This window comes from Saccostrea cucullata, unplaced genomic scaffold (genome assembly GCF_032062105.1).
Source record: "Saccostrea cucullata isolate Sc308-1 unplaced genomic scaffold, CSIRO_AGI_Scuc_v1 ctg991, whole genome shotgun sequence".
Taxonomy (NCBI): Eukaryota; Metazoa; Mollusca; class Bivalvia; order Ostreida; family Ostreidae; genus Saccostrea; species Saccostrea cuccullata.
In genome coordinates this window covers 74,276-93,631 of record NW_026933842.1, presented here as the reverse complement: position 1 = coordinate 93,631, position 19,356 = coordinate 74,276, and the positions used below count along the sequence as shown (strand labels likewise).

The 19,356-nt window shown below is 33.0% G+C and overlaps 2 protein-coding genes across 2 annotated transcripts; one reads left to right on the top strand and one right to left on the bottom strand.

Annotated features, from left to right (window-relative positions):
- Positions 1–1,090: 1,090 nt before the first annotated feature.
- LOC134239473 (papilin-like) lies at positions 1,091–9,515 on the top strand. Its single transcript, XM_062721657.1, has 7 exons — positions 1,091–1,279; positions 1,967–2,158; positions 3,655–3,846; positions 6,570–7,502; positions 8,664–8,908; positions 9,016–9,135; positions 9,455–9,515. The coding sequence occupies exons 1-6, from the start codon at positions 1,162–1,164 to the stop codon at positions 9,133–9,135; spliced, it is 1,800 nt and encodes a 599-aa protein (XP_062577641.1). The 5' UTR covers positions 1,091–1,161; the 3' UTR covers positions 9,455–9,515.
- Positions 9,516–11,098: 1,583 nt separating this feature from the next.
- Positions 11,099–19,045, bottom strand: LOC134239451 (netrin receptor UNC5D-like). Its single transcript, XM_062721632.1, has 6 exons — positions 19,009–19,045; positions 14,959–15,162; positions 13,848–14,045; positions 12,676–12,920; positions 12,022–12,142; positions 11,099–11,294 (listed from the first exon to the last, which is right to left on the bottom strand). The coding sequence occupies exons 1-6, from the start codon at positions 19,043–19,045 to the stop codon at positions 11,143–11,145; spliced, it is 957 nt and encodes a 318-aa protein (XP_062577616.1). The 3' UTR covers positions 11,099–11,142.
- Between the last annotated feature and the right edge of the window lie 311 nt (positions 19,046–19,356).

Sequence of the window (19,356 nt, the reverse complement as noted above, 5' to 3'; positions counted from 1 at the left end):
GTTGTACTTTTAACTTCCAGTTACAACCCAAGCTTGGTCTACGTAAACAATGCCGATGGCTATGTGCAGTAGGCCAGTAAATTATCAGTGCAGGTGTAAACAATTAACTGGGATTGTTTTGACAAATCAAAATTTAAAATGGCTTCCGATAGAACAAAATTGTTATCAGGACCAGCAGGAACAAATTGAGCAAAGAGAAAAAGAAACGATATTTTATATGTACATGTCAAGGAATCTCGGAAAACAACTTTCATTACATAAAATAAAGTGATCGAAGGCAGTGTAGATCTTACTGTACATTTAGTACACATTGCACAAGTTAATCAAATTAATTAGGCCTAAGAGAGAGGAAAAGTAATTTTAAACCCCCTAAAATTGGAATTTCAAGTTTAACACCAGGGACCTAAAAGTACTAACCCCTGCACAAGTAACAATATAAAGGCAGGGGTTAGAGTCGGAAGAATCTCGGATTAATGAGTTGAATGTTTTTATTTTATAAATGCTCAAATCGGGGTATTTTATCTACAACTATGCTTATATAATTCTATAGACATATGCATGCTTTTAAACATGCTTTGAAATCCAGTAATTTCACAGTTTCAATGCCATATCTAAAGCGTGGCGCCATTGTGGCCCTTCAGGCCTTTGATTTTTTAAATTTATGATCCTTTAATTTGGAAAATGCAGGAAAATGAGAAAACTAAGTCTATGAAAATGTCTCTTATAACACAATTCATTTATAGTTGACGGTAATTGGACACAGTTTGGACAATTTACGGAGTGGAGCCTTTGTGACGTCACCTGTGGTGGAGGTAGAATGTCAAGGACACGGTTCAGAAACTGCACAAATCCAAAACCGGCCTATGGAGGAAAGAGTTGCAATGGGTCAGAAATAAACACAGAATCGAAATCCTGCAATTCAAGCCCTTGTCCGGGTAAAAAATATTTTGGAGACTTAATCAACACGTGGAAATGTATACAGATTCGTACAAGTGTACTTTGTATGACTTTGGAATATTTTAGAAAATGCAGAAAATGAGAAAACCAAGTATATGAAAACGTCTCTTCTTATACAATTTATTTGCAGTTGATGGTAATTGGACACAGTTTGGAAAGTTTACCGAATGGAGCCTTTGTGACGTCACCTGTGGTGGAGGTAGAATGTCAAGGACACGGTTCAGAAACTGCACAAACCCTAAACCAGCTTATGGAGGAAAGAGTTGCAATGGATCAGGAATGAACACTGAATCCAAATCCTGCAATTCCAACCCTTGTCCAGGTTAAAAAATATTTTGGAGACTTATTCAACATATGAAAATGTATACAGATCAGTACTAGTGAACTTCGTATGACTTTAAATTTAGATTATTTTGGTTCTAATTACTCCCAAATACATTTCGTTTCCTCCTCTATTATTTAATCATATCAATCAGCTGACCACTTCATTGCTGAAAATACATAGTATTCAAAATTATAACATTTCTGATATCGGTCAAAAGTCTTAAATCCAAGACCATATTTTCAAACTAAGGACAAGACATTATGTCTTAATTATAAAATCCATCGAGAAATTCTAGAATGCTAGACCGGATAAGTTTTACCCATACAAACTATTCTTACGTTTTTAATAAAATGTGCCTGGATTGGGGGGGGGGGGGGGGGGGGGGGGGGGGGGGGGGGGGGGGCAAGAAAAAGCACATGCATCGGATATTATCTTTAGGGACTTTCTTAGCGGAATGAACTTCTTAATAACGATAAGAAAACTTTAGACACTCTTTAAAATGATTGTTTGAAACATTTAGATTTTATCGAATTTAAATCATACCTTTATAAACATATATCTGAGATAAAACGTTAGTAATAAGTTATGTTACAAATAGTAATATTAAAAAAAAAACGCATGTTCCTCCCACTCCACATACACAGATGAAATACTTTAATTTAAAATTAAGATATTGATTTCAAGTGAATGGAAATTGGACAAGCTTTGGATCATTTACGGACTGGACTTCCTGCAATGTTACTTGTGGTGGTGGAATAACTTCAAGACAACAAAATCGGTCATGTACAAACCCAATTCCTGCCTATGAGGGAAAATCTTGCTCCGGGGAAAGTGTAAAAATTGAACGCAAGACTTGCAATACAAAACCATGTCCGAGTGAGAACAATATTTCATTCATTATTTATTTGATCATTTTTTGTACATAGGAATATATTTTTTTAAAAAATATAATTTAAATTAGAGTCTGTTCAAATGATCCATGAGGTGAGGGTAGATTCACAATGGGGGATCAATGGCAACATTTTCAGGTAGTGTAAATTTAAGTTCGTTAAAATAATGACCCCCGTCGGTGGTAGGGATATGCTAAAATGGGGGTTAAAGTTTCATGTAAGAAAACATAGAAAAATCTTTTTTTTTAAGAACAAAAATTAAAAACCCATAGGATATGGAATTATTCTCATGCAGTTTAGAATGAATAAGGGTAGGGTTGGACGAAAATGGGGATTTATGCCTCCTATGAGAAATATCAGCCTGATAATGCAGTGAAAATTAACCAAACATGGATATGCAGTTTTGTTGATTATGTCATTTAATTCAATGACATAAAGTAAAATGTATAACAAATCATTAAGGGGGATCACCTAATGTTAAACAATACAGGATACATGTACATAGGTGAAAGGTACAAGTGTGATCCCCCTGGGACTGACTAGAAATTTACATGCAGTGAACATATCAGAGAACATGTAAATATGCATAAAATATAATATAAATGAGTAAATCCTTGGAGGCGTCCAAACAATTGCGCCAATCAAAGAAATGTATGACAAGTTATTAGAAAAATACAAATTTTGATTTGAATGCAAAATAATACAAATCCAAACCCCCCAAAAGGGTGGGTGGTGGTTTTTTTTTTTCCAACGCACTACCAGGCTAACAAAAATGGCTCAACAAAAACATAGATTTTGATTGGATTAAAAATCCGTAAAAAGGACGATAACTCTTCCAAGAAAAGCTAGGGTTGTGATTTCGCAATGAAAGGTTATATGAAAATTGCGTCTGCGATAAAGGCGCATATCCTGCAGAATGTGCAGGGATATGCGGAATTATCCGAAGGTGTAAAATATAACAGATTTCATAGCGGCATAAATTGAATTATCTGTGATAATATTGTTTTAATTTTTACAAAGGAAAATATTGGACAAATACTTTGAATAATACTTTGAAGACCAGCAATGTCATTATAAGTCATTTTGATATTGGAACATTCGCAGGTAGTGTAGACTCAAATTTGTCAAATGATGACCCTTCTGTGGTAGGATATAGGCCATAATGTAGGGCATGGGGAAAAGTTTTAGGAATTTTTTTTCGTACATTACACTTTGTCAAATGACGACTCTTGGGTCATCAAAACATAGCGGGAGACCATGTCCCGGAAAAAAAACTAAACAAGTCAAAAACTACCGTAAAGTATATTTTCTGTACATGTGATATTGATCAGATGAATGCACTCTGAATGTAAAAGTAAAAACATTACAATTTGAATTAACATTTAAACTGTAAAGCTAATAACACTAAATTATGAAACACGATGCACTTCAATTTCTAAACAATGTTTCTTGAAAGCGTTTTAAATATGCATTCATTTGCAGTTGACGGTAAATGGACCCAGTTTGGACAGTTTACAGAATGGACCCCTTGTAACGTCACATGTGGCGGAGGAACGATGTCTAGGAAGCAGTTCAGAAACTGCTCAAACCCTGAGCCAGCCTACGGAGGGGAAGGATGCAGTGGGTCAGGAATAAACATTGAAACAAAATCCTGCACTTCTTGGCCTTGTCCAGGTAGATGTATATATTTTAAGAAACTTAGGAGATGTATAAAGTTGTGGGTCTTAAGGAAAGGAACACAGATAGTTATTGTTATATTTATTCATTTTTGACTTGTTTTGTGTGATATTTGAATTCAAAAATCTCCTTAAACAAATATGATTATTAAGGAAGCTAAACTATAACTATATGTGTTTCAACTGATTAGTATATGTAATTTACTTATAAATATTTATTTAATTTTTTTAAATGGATGCAAACATATTCAAGCACAAACCACTGGACCAGAAATGTGAAACTTGCCCTTCAGAATTAAGTACCCAGATAGCAAGACTATGTTGGGCCAACATTGGCAAAAGGTTGTATGGTTGGCGTTGGGGGAACAATGTTGGGCCAACGTTGGACCAATGTCACCATGCCAACCTTCTCGATCATGACAGAATTCCTATGTTGGCCCAACGTTGGTCCAACGTTAGCAACTTCCATTCACTTTACTTCCCAAGGAAGGAGGGATGTTGATGTTGGTCCAACATTGGCCCACTGTTTGTAAAACACTATTAAAGAAAGTGTCTTTTAAAGTTGGTAATGGTATGTTGGCCCGATGTTTGTAATACACCCTTAAAGAAAGTGTCTTTTAAAGTTGGTAGTAGTATGTTGGCCCAACGTTGGCGCGATGTTTGTAATACACCCTTAAAGAAAGTGTCTTTTAAAGTTGGTAGTAGTATGTTGGCCCAACGTTGGCCCGATGTTTGTAATACACCCTTAAAGAAAGTGTCTTTTAAAGTTGGTAGTAGTTTGGCCCAACGTTGGCACGATGTTTGTAATACACCCTTAAAGAAAGTGTCTTTTATAGTTTTTAGTAGTATGTTGGCCCAAAGTTGGCCCGATGTTTGTAACACACCCTTTAAGAAAGTGTCTTTTAAAGTTGGTAGTAGTATGTTGGCCCAACGTTGGCCCGATGTTTGTAATACACCCTTAAAGAAAGTGTCTTTTAAAGTTGGTAGTAGTATGTTTGCCCAACGTTGGCACGATGTTTGTTGGATGACTGTTTTTGTTTAGATCTGATATATTCAACATTTTAAATATCAACTTAAGTGATCACAGCACCAATTAAAGAGTGTTTTATTATATTTTTTGAATGATTATTTATTTGAAACAAAACCCTTGATTTTTTTTTTTTCATGAGCGTTGTACTCATAAAAATTTAGAGAAGATTAAATACGTTCTCAGGAACAGGATGTGAATGAAGCCTACATATAAATAAATCAAAATGACACAGCTTTATAATTAAATTGAAACAAAAGTTAGGCGTTCGCTATCACGTGACCAAACTGTGGAGTGAGCTGTCAGATTCAATTGTTCACAGGTGGTGATAATGGAGGGCAAGCAAAAAGAGGTGAAATTTAAATTTGTGGATTATACACTTGCTATACAGCTGCATTTAGAAGCGATGTAAGTATATTTATTCATTCAGGTTAACTGTTAAAATTGACTCGGAATTCATTCTTGTCATGTTTTTGCAAACAAGCAGTGTAAGTTAAGGTTAAATAACATCTTTTAAGTTGTTTCTATCTATCTAATTCTTAACTGTCTATTACAGACACGATTGTAACAAGGAAATTCAGTCAGAGACTGCAAGGAAAACAAATGTGGCGGTACATGTAAATAACAATGAAATCGAAGACCATGCATAAAGAAGTGTACAAAGTATGAGTCCGTGTGATAAAGATCAAAATAAAGAAAACGGGAGGGGACGAAGGGATGGAAAAAGAGCGGGAATACAACAAAAGGACTATAATAAAGGAAGTGAGCCCTGAACTTTTGATTGATAATTTTTCATAATTTACCTCTATTGTCCATTTTAAAATTTATTTTGTAAATTATGATTGAATTGATGTATATAAAATAATATCAGAGTGAATCATTAGTAATGTTTTCATTGAACATGTCCATGTATGCATTATGAATGCAGATGGAATTGTGTATTAATTATTTTAAACAGTCATAAAATAGGTTTCTGTAAAAGAATCACTTAAACAATTGCAAATGTTTCTATGTAATAACTACGTTGGCCCAACAATTTGCCATCTGACATTGTAAAAAAAAAAGGTCAACATTGGGCCAATCTAACCAACCAGTTGTTAAGGTTGGCTGTTAGTTGGCATACACTAAAAACTACATTGGCCTAACAATATGCCATCTGACATTTCAACAAAGGGCCAACGTTGGGCCAACCTAACCAAACAGTTGATAAGGTTGGCTGTTAGTTGGTATACACTAATAACTACGTTGGCCCAACAATATGCCATCTGACATTTCAACATAGGGCCAACGTTGGGCCAACCTAACCAAGCAGTTGTTAAGGTTGGCTGTTAGTTGGCATACAATTATACCTACATTGGCCCAACAATATGCCAACATGTTGGACCAACGTTGGGCCGATGAGCAAAATTACCGTGGGCCAACGTAAGGTTACCAACAGTGGGCCAACGTTGGAAAAAAAATTGGGCCAACGTTGGCCCAACTATGTCTTGCTATCTGGGTAACTATGGTAGTTTTCATGCAGTTGTGTTGCCAAAAGGATTGTAATTACACATGTATCTACCCACACAATGAATAATCCTTTATCACTAAATTATTAAGATTTGTTTTGAAAAGTACATAATATAGTTTAAGTCAGTTGTATTAATAAGGTAGAATAGTAATTAATATATTTCTTTTCATCGAAACAATATTAGGTTACGAACAACTTACCTCTACATCCGCTCCGAATATTGAAATTACTACAATGATATCAGAGGAAGAAAAGACTCACGTAACAACTGTAGATGCACCAATAAAGAAAACAATGGTTACTACGTTGATGGCACCCGTTAGTACAACAACAATTGATACAACCTATATTAATGGATTTCTGGGGGCAAAATCCAACAACTCTGGAGCTTACAAAACAACAACTCCTAAGAATTTTCATGATAGCAATGAAATCACAACACCAGTTCAAGAGAGTGCCTCAAAGGTTGATATTCAAACAGAAATGAATGAAGAAAATATGCAAGGAAATAAATCTTTAGAGATGGAAGACCCAAATAATGGATTCGTATTGACAACAAAACAGTCGCCTCCTGATATAACCACAGAACAAACAATTGATTCTGGATTCAATGCAAGTAGCACGAAAAGCAAAGAAGAAACGACGACCGATCTCCCCGAAAACTTGCGAGTTGTAAGCACTCCAAAACCTTATGGTCTGACAACGGTTGTTTATGAAAAAGAATACAAATCTGACAAAGATAATACAAGAGGAAACTTAACTATAGTAATGAATAATAATACATTATCATACAACACATCGAATGTTGAAACAATTACAACTGCTGAAGACAATGAAAAGAAGCCAGAAGATAGTGCAACCCAATCAGCCATTATTTTACCAAACAATGAATCTGGAGAAGTAAACTTGAAGACATCAACCGACTCTCAACAGAAAACGTCACTGCTTACTACAACGTCATCAACTACTTTACCTACCAATATGGTGACAAATTTGTCTTTGGATTCAAGCAATGTAACAAGTAGCCAAGAAAAGTCAAACGCCAGCAACAATAAAGTTACAGGAGAAACAAACATTGTCACAACGCTATACAATAACTCCAATTTCAACAATCAAAGTAAATATAATTAGAATTTTAGCAGGTGTGTTAAGGCAGTATACTGATTATTTTTGAAAGAAATTTCTTTATCGTTTTGCAAAACGCACTTAATCCTTAATTTCTGGAAAGTTAATAACTATTATCTTTTCCTTAAAGAGGCTGGGGTGGCAGCCATTTTTAGACTATTTCGATCTCTTTTAAAATAAGAGCTCCATATAAAGATATACAAAAATGATCAAATTTTAAAACTAAAATGTATGAATTTTTTCTTTGCCAAATGATATTTGACAGCTTAAGATACCGTATCTAAAAAGATAAGTTAAATCTGGTGGTTAATTTGTTGACCCCCTAGCCTCCTTAAATCAGAATGTTGGCTTATCACACCTGCTTTCTTTTCTAAAAGCCCAAATGAATGTACATCCAAAGTTCTATAATGAGAAATATTAAGAAAAGGAATTGTTTTATTTATGACTACTAATGCAACAAAGGTAAGTTTATCTCATCTGTTTTCTTCCCCCCCCCCCCCCTTTTAGTGTAAAATGTCACGTGTCTTATGTAACTATTTTATAACTTCTGTGATCTTGTCATAGCCACAGCTTATTTCAAAGTCAAGACTAATGTAAATGGATAAACTGTTTCTGTGGTCCTTTAAAAACCACTTTGCAAAATGAAAGCTTCTCCAAATAAATTAAGTTTTCAGGGGCTACAGTGGTTTCTATTGCTCCAAGCTTCGCGCGATGCTGAGATTTCTATTGCGCGATGCTTAGCAAATCATGGTAAAATGAAGCGTGTTAACTTCTGTAAAGCAAATATTTTTACATAATTAATAAAATTTTAAAGAAATTAAAAAACTGCAGTAAAAAATATTATAATAAAATTTTATACATCTGAAGCTTTAATAAAACGATTTTTTAGCCGAAATGTAGAATTGATGTCGTAATGGTGTGTTTGTGACATTACGATAAATGGAATTTCTTTAAGAATCATAAAAAATTATAAAAAGAAAGGTATAAAATATAAGCTCCTCAAAAAAAATTATCCATCGCTCAAAAAATCAGGATCAACGTTACTCAGGTTAGCCTTTGAATCTAACCGTTTTTCTTTATCACTAAAAATAGCTTCGTATAAGTTAGGGAAGGCATATCCTAAAGTACAAATATCATGTTATTTCTGTTTTAGCATGTAAAAACTTTGACGTAAACCAATCTGATGTAGCCTTTACCAGCAGTGAATACACAGGGAGAAACTTTTCCAGCATTTTCAGCAGTGAGGGAATCGTGCTGACGCCTGTTAATGGAACCACACTTCTAAATGTTATATTTGCTTCACCTTTGAATATATCAAGTCTTGAAGCAATACTTATAAATCATGAAAAAGTAAATGTTACACTGTATGATAATGTTGGAAAAATCATCAAGGAAAAGGTAAAATACGAAACATAATTCAGTAAATTGAATATCATGAATGAATTATACTTATCAACTTTTTTCCTGTTTTCCAGTTGACCAATTTTGCATTTGCATTCCAACAGGTCACAGAACATAACAATTATACAGCAGTTATCAGCAAAATTCAAATTTCAATTTTTGTGCATGATCCTGAAGAAGAAATATCTGTATCGGAACTACGTGCTGTCGCATGTGTTGACTAAGTAATCATTTGTTGCATCTCTTAGATATAATGAATTGATTAAACGATAGTTACTAAAAATAGAGTTCAAAAAGGCAAAATTAAATATGAAAAGATTTAATCTTATTCTGATATTTATTCATATCATTTCTTGTTTATATAAACAGGATATTATGTTTGAGTGCCCCTACCACCACCATTTTGTCAAATGGATTTTTTTACTCGAACGAGAGATTTTTAAAAAGTATAAGTGTTTTCAGATGAAGATTTAGCAAAATTTATAGCTTAAATCATAGAATTGTCTAATCGTGATTTTGGAACACTCGTATTTATACTTTCAGGTTGCAAGATGATTCAAAGATGGGTATTGGTTTTTGGAAATAAATTTTAAGTTTTAGATAATATTTTACTTAGTTTTTTTTCTTACGAAAATAAATAAGTATGCAAGTTTGGATTGCAATGTTAAATCTATTTCCATGCAATCTTATTGTTTCTTAGGGCTTGAATTGTATTCTGATATGTGATACAGTATAACTCGTTTAGTACGAACACGGATATTACGAATCAACGGATATATCGAAGTTATCTTAGATCCTCAGCTATATAATGTCAATGAATTCCTTATTAAGATATAACGAATTACGGATAAAGAGAAGTAATTTCACATGTCCCAGTGACTTCGATATAACCGAGTTTTACTGAAAGGGCTGCAATTACATGTATTCAATGTACTGTGAAAATTTTTTGCGACGCCTTATGTTCGCGAGTAGACATTAACTCTTTATAAATGAGACAGAACATTCACGAATTGTGGTTACTGCCCCAGGTAGTAATTAGCAATACTAATCCATGTATACGCGAGAATGATATCTTCGCGAGCACACTGTTTCGCGTAATAACATGAAATCAAACTAATTGTAAATAAAAAGTGATTTACATTATGTCACTTGTCTTCCATTGGACATTTAAACAGTAAAAGAAAATATCTGATCACATCGTTAAAGAAATACAATAAGATCCCTCTAACCGCTATGTTGTACAATTTGAAATTTTGCTTTATAAATACAATTGAACATTAACTTTCCGTCCAGCAATAGTTTGATTCTGATTTTTTTTTCGTCGTGATTTTTATTTATCACATATTTGTCAATTTATTCCTTGTATATCGCTCATTGAATATTTCTTTCAATTACCACTGCCATGACAACGCAATGTTCTTGCAATGCATGCAGGTGGATGAAAAATCGAGACAACGAACAATGCTTTGATCAAACGCACTGCTATATAGCTAACTGCTTTAATCCAATAGTTGGATACAATTTAGTTTGGCTATTTGTGTTTGATCTTAGATTTTGACATACTTTACAAATATTTAAAACTTCGCTGTACCGTGGAACAGTTGAAGCTACATGTAGAGCTTACATATTCCAAAAGTTTACGAATATGTTTCTCGTGACAAGACCTTCTATATGAGTATAAACAATTATTACCATGACCTTTGAGTTTGACCTTCTTGTGAAAACCTTTAACTTTGACCGTAAAGTAAAAATGATTAATGCTTGAACTTCTATAATTTAAATGCACATTCTAAGAGAATAGTCCTTAAATTGAGTAACAAAACTTTTTGATCCCATGACCTTGATCTTCGATTTCAGTCCTCACCCTTTTCTGTTATAAGTGGGGCATCAGGGTGAGCAACGTTTCTTAGTTTTGTTCTCGTCAACAGTGATCAAATCAAACACATTGTAATATAAAAGGAAAACTAACGATGTCTAGAACAAATTGTAACTGTGCCAAACCTTTAATTATTTTTAAAAAGGGTTCGAGTGTAATCCATTAATAAAAAAAATTCTGACGAAAGGCAGATTGAAGTATATTTTTAATACCTTCAACTTTCCTCTCTATACTCTGCTATAGTATGTTGCTTCTCATTTACAAAGGGTTTATCTTTCTTCCAAAGAAAACAAATGGTAAACTTAATCAACCTCTTCCTTTTATTATTTACTCGAACAAACATGAGCATTGAGGTTTATTTGCAGACTTTCAATGAAGAATTCCATGAGGTATCCTCAGGACACCATATTTCCGTCGGCTCCCCCTGATTGCAATTATAGTATTTGGTTTTGTCTGTTGGATGCGTGAAGAAGCCGCTTTTCTTCGGGCAGAGAAAGACTTCTTCATCTAAACATTTAAGAAAGATAATTCAATATTCGTATTTTGGCTTAAGTATTTGATGATAATCGTTACATCTTCGTTTTTATGCTAAATTTGACAAAGGATTAATATGTCTATTCAATAATACAAATGGTTCATGGAGGATTGGAGCGGTCGACAGGAAAAAAATAGTCCTCCTTAGGATTCCATTTCTGAAATTTCCAGGGGTCTGTATATTTTGATCGAAGAATTGAATGTTCGCAGATTTTTTAAGATAGTTTTCTATTCGGTAATTTTCTTCATGTTCAAACAGATTTATTTCACAGATATATTGTGAATACGGAGTATTCTTATTTCAGAACTAAGCAGTTTAATTTCTGCTGTTGTACTTCAGAGCATTAAATTTAAAAGTGGAAAGAATATCAAGCTTGAGTTTAAATAAAATCCAACGGGAAATATTAGGGAAATTTTCAGTTCATATAGAATTTCAATGTTTCTTCAACATTTTCTGAAGTATATGCCTCAATTTATTTTTTTTCTTCAATCAGTCTGATTAAAACCAGCCCCCTTCTCCTTTCACGACGAGTGAAAGAAAGGGGCTGGTTTTAATCAGACTGTTCTTCAATATGAAAAAAATCCACCAAAAAAGCATTTTGAAATATATATAACCAAGAGTAATTATTGCCTGATCAACGGAGAACATGCAAATAAAGGGACTGAAGATGAAAGAACTCAAAAAAAGTGTTATACTGACCAGTTCGATCACAAGCCACGGCACGCAGTCCTGAAATTACTATATCCTCCTCTGGATTATTTACAGAAACTGTTACTTTGACTTGAGTGACAATCACTCTGTAGTTGTTGCTTTCAGTAACCTGAAATTACATAACACTTTTAACAATGATCAGGTACGTACATGTAGCACCACCGCCTTTTTCCCCAGACATTACTTTTTCCAAAAAAAAAAAATGTTCGCTGAAATTCCGGTTAAATGAGAGAAATATAGTATGCATGAAAAAAACTTTGGTACTGAAAGAAGTTGGATTCTATTCCCCTCCCCCTCCCTCCCACATGAAGAAGAAGTATAATTTTGGGTACCCCCCTTTTTTGCTTGTTAAGTATTCAGGTAAGATGAATTTTCTCATGCCCTCTTCAAAAACGATGCTTAGTCTACCTCCCTAAGAATTATGTATATATAGTAGTTTTCTTTAATACAAAATATGTTTAGTTTGTCTGGCTAAAACTCTATAAATACAAAAAAAACCCAGAATACTAAAATAAAAGTTAATTCTACACAGTGAAAATGCTTTCATTTTGCGAATGATGCTTATTCATTACATAAGAAAAAGGTGTATAATGAAAGTCAAGAAAGGAGATATATTCTTGTGAACGAGCATTGTAATCTTACATTCCGTTTTAACTGGGTCCCGTTTGCACTGAAAAGGTCGACGTCCATTTGGTCATGGTTTATCAATGTTGCTTCCAGACTTGTTATATTCACAGGAGATTGAAATCTAACATGAAAAGTGACGCTGTTATTTACAGGTCTCAGTTGAATTCCAGATCTGTTGAAAATATTGTAAATGTTGATCCCATTGTAATTGTTGCTCGTAATAAAAACTTCACTTCGATTAATTGGAACATCCTCACATGCTGCAAAAGATAAAAAAAAGTTAAAAAATAATTGGAACAAAAAATAATATAATATAAATTAATCACAAAATTCCACTTTAAATTTGCCATTAAATTGATTTTGTAAGACAAGGGAAATCTGGTGATATTTAATTACAGAGTACTCGCAAGAATTTTATATCAAAAAATTCTTTAAAAAGATATGCTTTGCCTACAGAATTTTAGCACAGCCATAGTAGTTCTAGATAATAAATTAAATGGCTACATAGAATTACGTCAATCGCAACTTCTCGGGCCTTTTCAACTAGCGGAAAAACGACATCGAATGCATTAGGAAGACCCCATGACAACCTTTTCACGATCTTTGAAATAAATGCATGGAGACCTTTCATCCGTAGAATATAGAGTTTAACTTTATTCAATGTAATGATATTACATAAAATATACTATAGAAGGAACATCTAACTCCGTCTATCCTATATTTGAAAAAACAGGAAATGTATAATATTTTTAACATCCTGATCCGGTGATGTTAATACATTCGAGGTTGTTTTTCAGACCTCTGACGGAAAGACCCGAGATAATGCGATTGAGAACTACGTAGCTTTTTTTGAACGCAGTTCATGCCAAATTAAAGAAATGACATCGATAAGTTTACTAGCAAATTCAATAACCAAAAAGAGAGTCACCATTTTCCTCTTGAGTGGTTTGCTACTTCTGGCAACTTTTGGTTTTCACAAGAAAATCATTTCGGATGGGGATCTTACTCAATTTTAATACACTGTATTTCAATACAGTGCATCAAAATAAAAGCTCGTTACCTTATAATTATACAAAATACTTTCATAAAAAGACCTTAAAGAATATTTTTTTAAAATAAGCTGTAGAAATGTTTTTTTTCTTTTTTTGTATTTATCTTGAAATGCAATATTTAAAATAAATATGTACCTTTTTCACATAGAAAGCCATAACAAAATCCATAGGTATAATTAGAACTTTCTCCATAACATCTCTTGCCAACATTTTGAGGTTTTGGATTCGTGCATGATCTATATTTTACGTAGGTCATGGTTCCATTTCCACAAGATTTGCTACATTTTGACGCTGGTTTCCAGCTACCCCATGATGACCATCTTCCATCAACAACTATATGAAAACCATGAACGTAATAACTTTAGTTTCATAAAAATAATATTAGCGGTTGCCGAATGATAATCTGAACCTTTATTTTTTCCGGATATTTCTTCAAATAAACCCTCGCACTTAAACATTTTGAATTATATTCTTTTCTTTTCTTTTTCGAAGAAAAAAATTACCATCTCCCTTCGTTTATTCCTTGTTATTTTTTCAGTTCAAATTCATTATATACCCCGAATTTTTTTTTAAACGAGTATGTTATTAAAAACAACAACAGAACTCAAAACTGGCTATAATTTTACTCTAGTCTGATCTTCTGTTTTGAGAAGCATTGATATTAATCACTATATTTTCATAAATAATTTTTTCTATCCAATACTTGATATCGTGATTACTCAACTTAGCGGAACACTTTCGCGATGAAGGTAGGAAAGGTCTGTAAGATAGGGGCAACTGTGCTATTGAATACAATGCAAGATCGACCATTGTAGAATTTACAAGGACAGAGCAGTAAAACAAATTCTGGTGGAATACCTTGCTTATCAATCGCTGAACCAGCCTAATCGATTCTTGAGAGAAGCTAATCCTAAAATTGTATATTTTTAATGACATTTTAACTAAACGGACTCTTCTAATTAAATTTTCATTGAAATTCGTCACATTTTAATGCTGATAAAATATTCTAAACTTTCCTTATTTGACAATGTACTATTTGGAGCTCAATCCTTGGCAATGCACTATACTTTAGGCATTAAATTATTCGAATCATTTGATTGTCACTACTGTAAACAATGTCATGTGCGCCAGAAATCTTGCGAGATTTAGAGCTTTCTCAACTCCCCCGCGAAAGAGCGGTAGTAAGTTAGATAACTGCGAGGTACTCGCAATATTACGTATTCAATTTGAATTCAAGTAAACTTACCTCTGGTGCAGTTTTGAACATGACAGGCTTTACGTTCGTACTTGGAGTTTCCGCCGGAACATCTCCTTCCTCCATTTCTCGGTCTTGGGTTTGTGCATGACCGATATTTTACATATTCCTGGGTTCCATTCCCACAAGATTTGTTACACTTTCCATCTGGAATCCATTTTCCCCAAGTAGACCAACCTCCGTGAACTTTGCGACCTTACAAAAACCCAATTTACTACTTTTAATGAATATTGGAACTATAATTAGTTCATTTTTTTCATGTTTTATATATTTTTAAAAAAATGTATATTAAGTTTGAAATCCTTGGATCGTTGAAACATATTCTTCTTAGTTTTAGAACATTTTTCTCAAACATAAAAAGAAACTAGCTGAAATCCCGCGCAAGCGCGGGGGAAATTAATTTTTTTTACTGCTATCAGAACTATTCCAAAAACTTTCCTTTAGATTCTATTGACAATTTATTACACAGGAATATTGAATGACGAAATACTGCAAAGTCCCGCAATTAGTGTAGGAACAGAAAGTCTATAATTATAAAAAATGCATTTCCTAATATTTTTGGATTTTTATGTTTGTATTTTTGTTTACCTCTACAAATGCCATTTTCATTTAAGGCCTCTTCTTCTTACATATTATAAATCAACTTTATTTCTGTTATACTATGTTATACATCATGTACTACATGCAGGTGCTCATTGGCATTTTCCCTTTACATGTTAGAATCTTTATTTTAAAATATTTTAAGCTACATCATTGCATATTATAAATACATCACGGATAAGATATTGAATGTGCATATCTAACTATAAATTTGTCAGCATTTTAAAATATTGAAAAAAAGCTTAGTTTTCATCCCAAATGTACATACAGGCCTAAAAGGTATAAATAAGTTTTAAAAATAAAAGACTGTATGTAGAAATTCATTGAAGTAAATTATTCAAAAATTATTTAAATCGTAAAAATTTGAAAAAATGAGGACTAGATATTAAATGGGAATATCCTTGGAACGAACATTTTTCTCTTAGTTTAAGAACTCTTTCCTCATATATAAGAAGAAACTTCAATCCACTGACCATTGTGTCGAACAGAATGTCTGTTTTAAAATTTTGTGTCAAAAGCAAAATACCAAATTTTTGACGCCAAATTTTGTAGATTATTTTTGTTATGTTTGAGTTGTGTGATCAGCTAATAGGTTTCTAGGAGTTTGGATTGGTTAGCGAGGGTGTTCGTGGCAAGTTCGTGTCTTTGTGATTCTGGTTTGCTTAATCACTTAAAGGAAGACAGGAATACAGGTTATTAGAATGTTTATTAGATGAAATGAAATGGAAATACGAAGAGAGATTACAGAATAATCTGAAACAAAATTATCCTTATTATTATAACAAATATTATAGCAAATTACAGAATAATATTAATACAATGAAATCAAGAAACATAAGACAATAAAATAAAGTGCGATAGTGATATGATACATTGTCAAAGAGACATACCTTAAAGGAAGACAGGAATACAGGTTATTAGAATGTTTATTAGATGAAATGAAATGGAAATACGAAGAGACCGAATACAGGCTATAGCTAGCAGAGCCTTTATATACTCCAGATCCATTTCAGTGATAACCTGTTTCCTTTTAGTATTCCCGTGACTAGGTTTCAAATCTAAATCTTTATTAATCCTACCGACTGCTTCAAAATCATGACACTCGGATTAATTATAATGTATGATTATGTGTTGTACATAATATTCAAGCATTTATCTATATGACCAAGGTTTCCTTACTTTCATGCACCGCACAATGCATATACCACTTTTTAAGTTAAAATTTCTTATATTAATTACTTCATCGCCCAAAAAAATTTGGTGCTCTAAATTTTATAGTAAATATGTATATGTATATTAATATAATACTTAACCACATTTCTTAAGCAAACATTATGTACATCTGATGTAGAACAAAAGTTGCCATTCATTTAAAGTCCTCAGATGTAACATTAAACTTCACAAAGTTATATATAAATGAATGGCCTTCCCGTATTCTGACAACGGACTGGACAAAGAACAAAGTTGACATTGGTCCATTTTTGGCCCTGTAAATTTCTAAAAAATCAGAACTACTCAGTTTAAGTTGAAAATATGTTATATTTTACTTGGACCCTTGGTGACTTCATATCAAATAAAAATGACGTAATTTTTTCTCTTGTCTATGTATTATGACGTCATGAATTTCGTCATTTTCCTCAAATCTTGAATATTTCGTTAAAAATGACCAAAAATTTAAGCTTTTTTTTTAATATTTTGCATAACCCCCAATCTCTGATCTGAAATGTTGAATTATATAATGAAAGAACTGTTTCAGAAGATTCTAATCCATGAAAGAATTTTTGGATCGCGGGGTGGGCTCATGTTTTTATCAAAAGTTGAAGATGCTCAATTTCACCCATTTTCTTCAAAATTCAAGAACATTACAATTTCACAACGCCTGAGTTTCCAAACTTGGACTCTAGAGGACTTTTTTTTTATAGGAAATGAAAGCACTAAGTCTCTACTTTATGTTGATGATCGAAATAGGACGTAAGGACTTGGTCGTTTAATTGGTATATTGACAGGGCCATTTTATGGAGTACGTGAACCTACCTCTTTTAGGGTAACAAACAAGCTGCAATATTCATCTATTGACATACCTCCATGCGTAAAATTATCGTGGATAAATCGCTATCGAGTCATGAGAGTAATGAAACAACCGTATATGACGTACATCTTACTAAAACACGGCAATATAACGATGCCCATACCGAATACGGCCGCGCAAAAATATTTCGATTATTTTAAAAACTAGACATACGCCTATCTTCTTGCTCGTTTGTTGGTTCAGTACAACTTCATTTTTATGTTTGTTCACTTTTTCATTTTCTTTATCTTAACATTTATACTACAATAGATAACAATGTTTAAACTCTATTGATTAAATACAGACAAGATGTCCATTATATAATATATATATGTGAGTGTATTTTTCATCAACTTATATTTCTTGAGTCATGCAGTTTGTGAATTTCATTAGGTGATGGGTTATGTTAACATATACTATTTTATTTTTCATCTGAGGACTTTAAATGAATGGCAACTTTTGTTCTACATCAGATGTACATAATGTTTGCTTAAGAAATGTGGTTAAGTATTATATTAATATACATATACATATACATATTTACTATAAAATTTGGAGCACCAAATTTTTTTGGGCGATGAAGTAATTAATATAAGAAATTTTAACTTAAAAATTGGTATATGCATTGTGCGGTGCATGAAAGTAAGGAAACCTTGGTCATATAGATAAATACTTGAATATTATGTACAACACATAATCATACATTATAATTAATCCGAGTGTCATGATTTTGAAGCAGTCGGTAGGATTAATAAAGATTTAGATTTGAAACCTAGTCACGAGAATACTAAAAGGAAACAGGTTATCACTGAAATGGATCTGGAGTATATAAAGGCTCTGCTAGCCTGTATTCGGTCTCTTCGTATTTCCATTTCATTTCATCTAATAAACATTCTAATAACCTGTATTCCTATCTTCCTTTAAGTGATTAAGCAAACCGGAATCACGAAGACACGAACTTGCCATGAACACCCTCGCTAACCAAGCCAAACTCCTAGAAACCTATTAGCTGATCACACAACTCAATTATAACAAAAATAATCTACAAAACAAATAAATATCAATTTACTTTTAGGAAGAAAAATAACAATAACAACAAATGAAGAAAATAATAGTACTCAAAAAACTAAAACCAATCGCAAAATAATTTTTCCTATTTGAGATTTTAAATTGTGTTCGAAGGTCGCTATTATGAGTATTTGTTGTATAAATCATTTATGATTCCTTTCTCACAAATATGATTCAGTTCTGACAAAAAAAACAAGATTTTGATCGAGTTCCACTACTGCACGCATTGGTTTTACCCTTAGACTTAAATCAAGTCCCTTGACGTTCCCATGTCAGGTGCAAACATTAATCTGTCTCTCTCTGACATTCTCCTATTTCTCCCTTTGTCCCTGACTGCCCCATGACATCCCCTGATTTTTCTCTGACTCTTATGAGTACCTAAATCATCCTAGTAGCTAATTCCTGGTTACAAGTATCTTTTTTCCATTCCAAACTAATTTGCAGTATTCAGAGGCTCGATTCCAAGGTTTCAAAATATAGTGCTACCTATCAAAGATATTTGGTAGTAGAAAAATTGCTTTGTAAAATACTTTTCTTTTAAAAAAGGCTCTAATATAGCAAATGAAGCCAAAATTGATGGGTTCTTCTTACACATTTATACTTAAATTTCGGACATGCTTCTTCTTGGAAAAAATTGTAATCATTCTTATGTA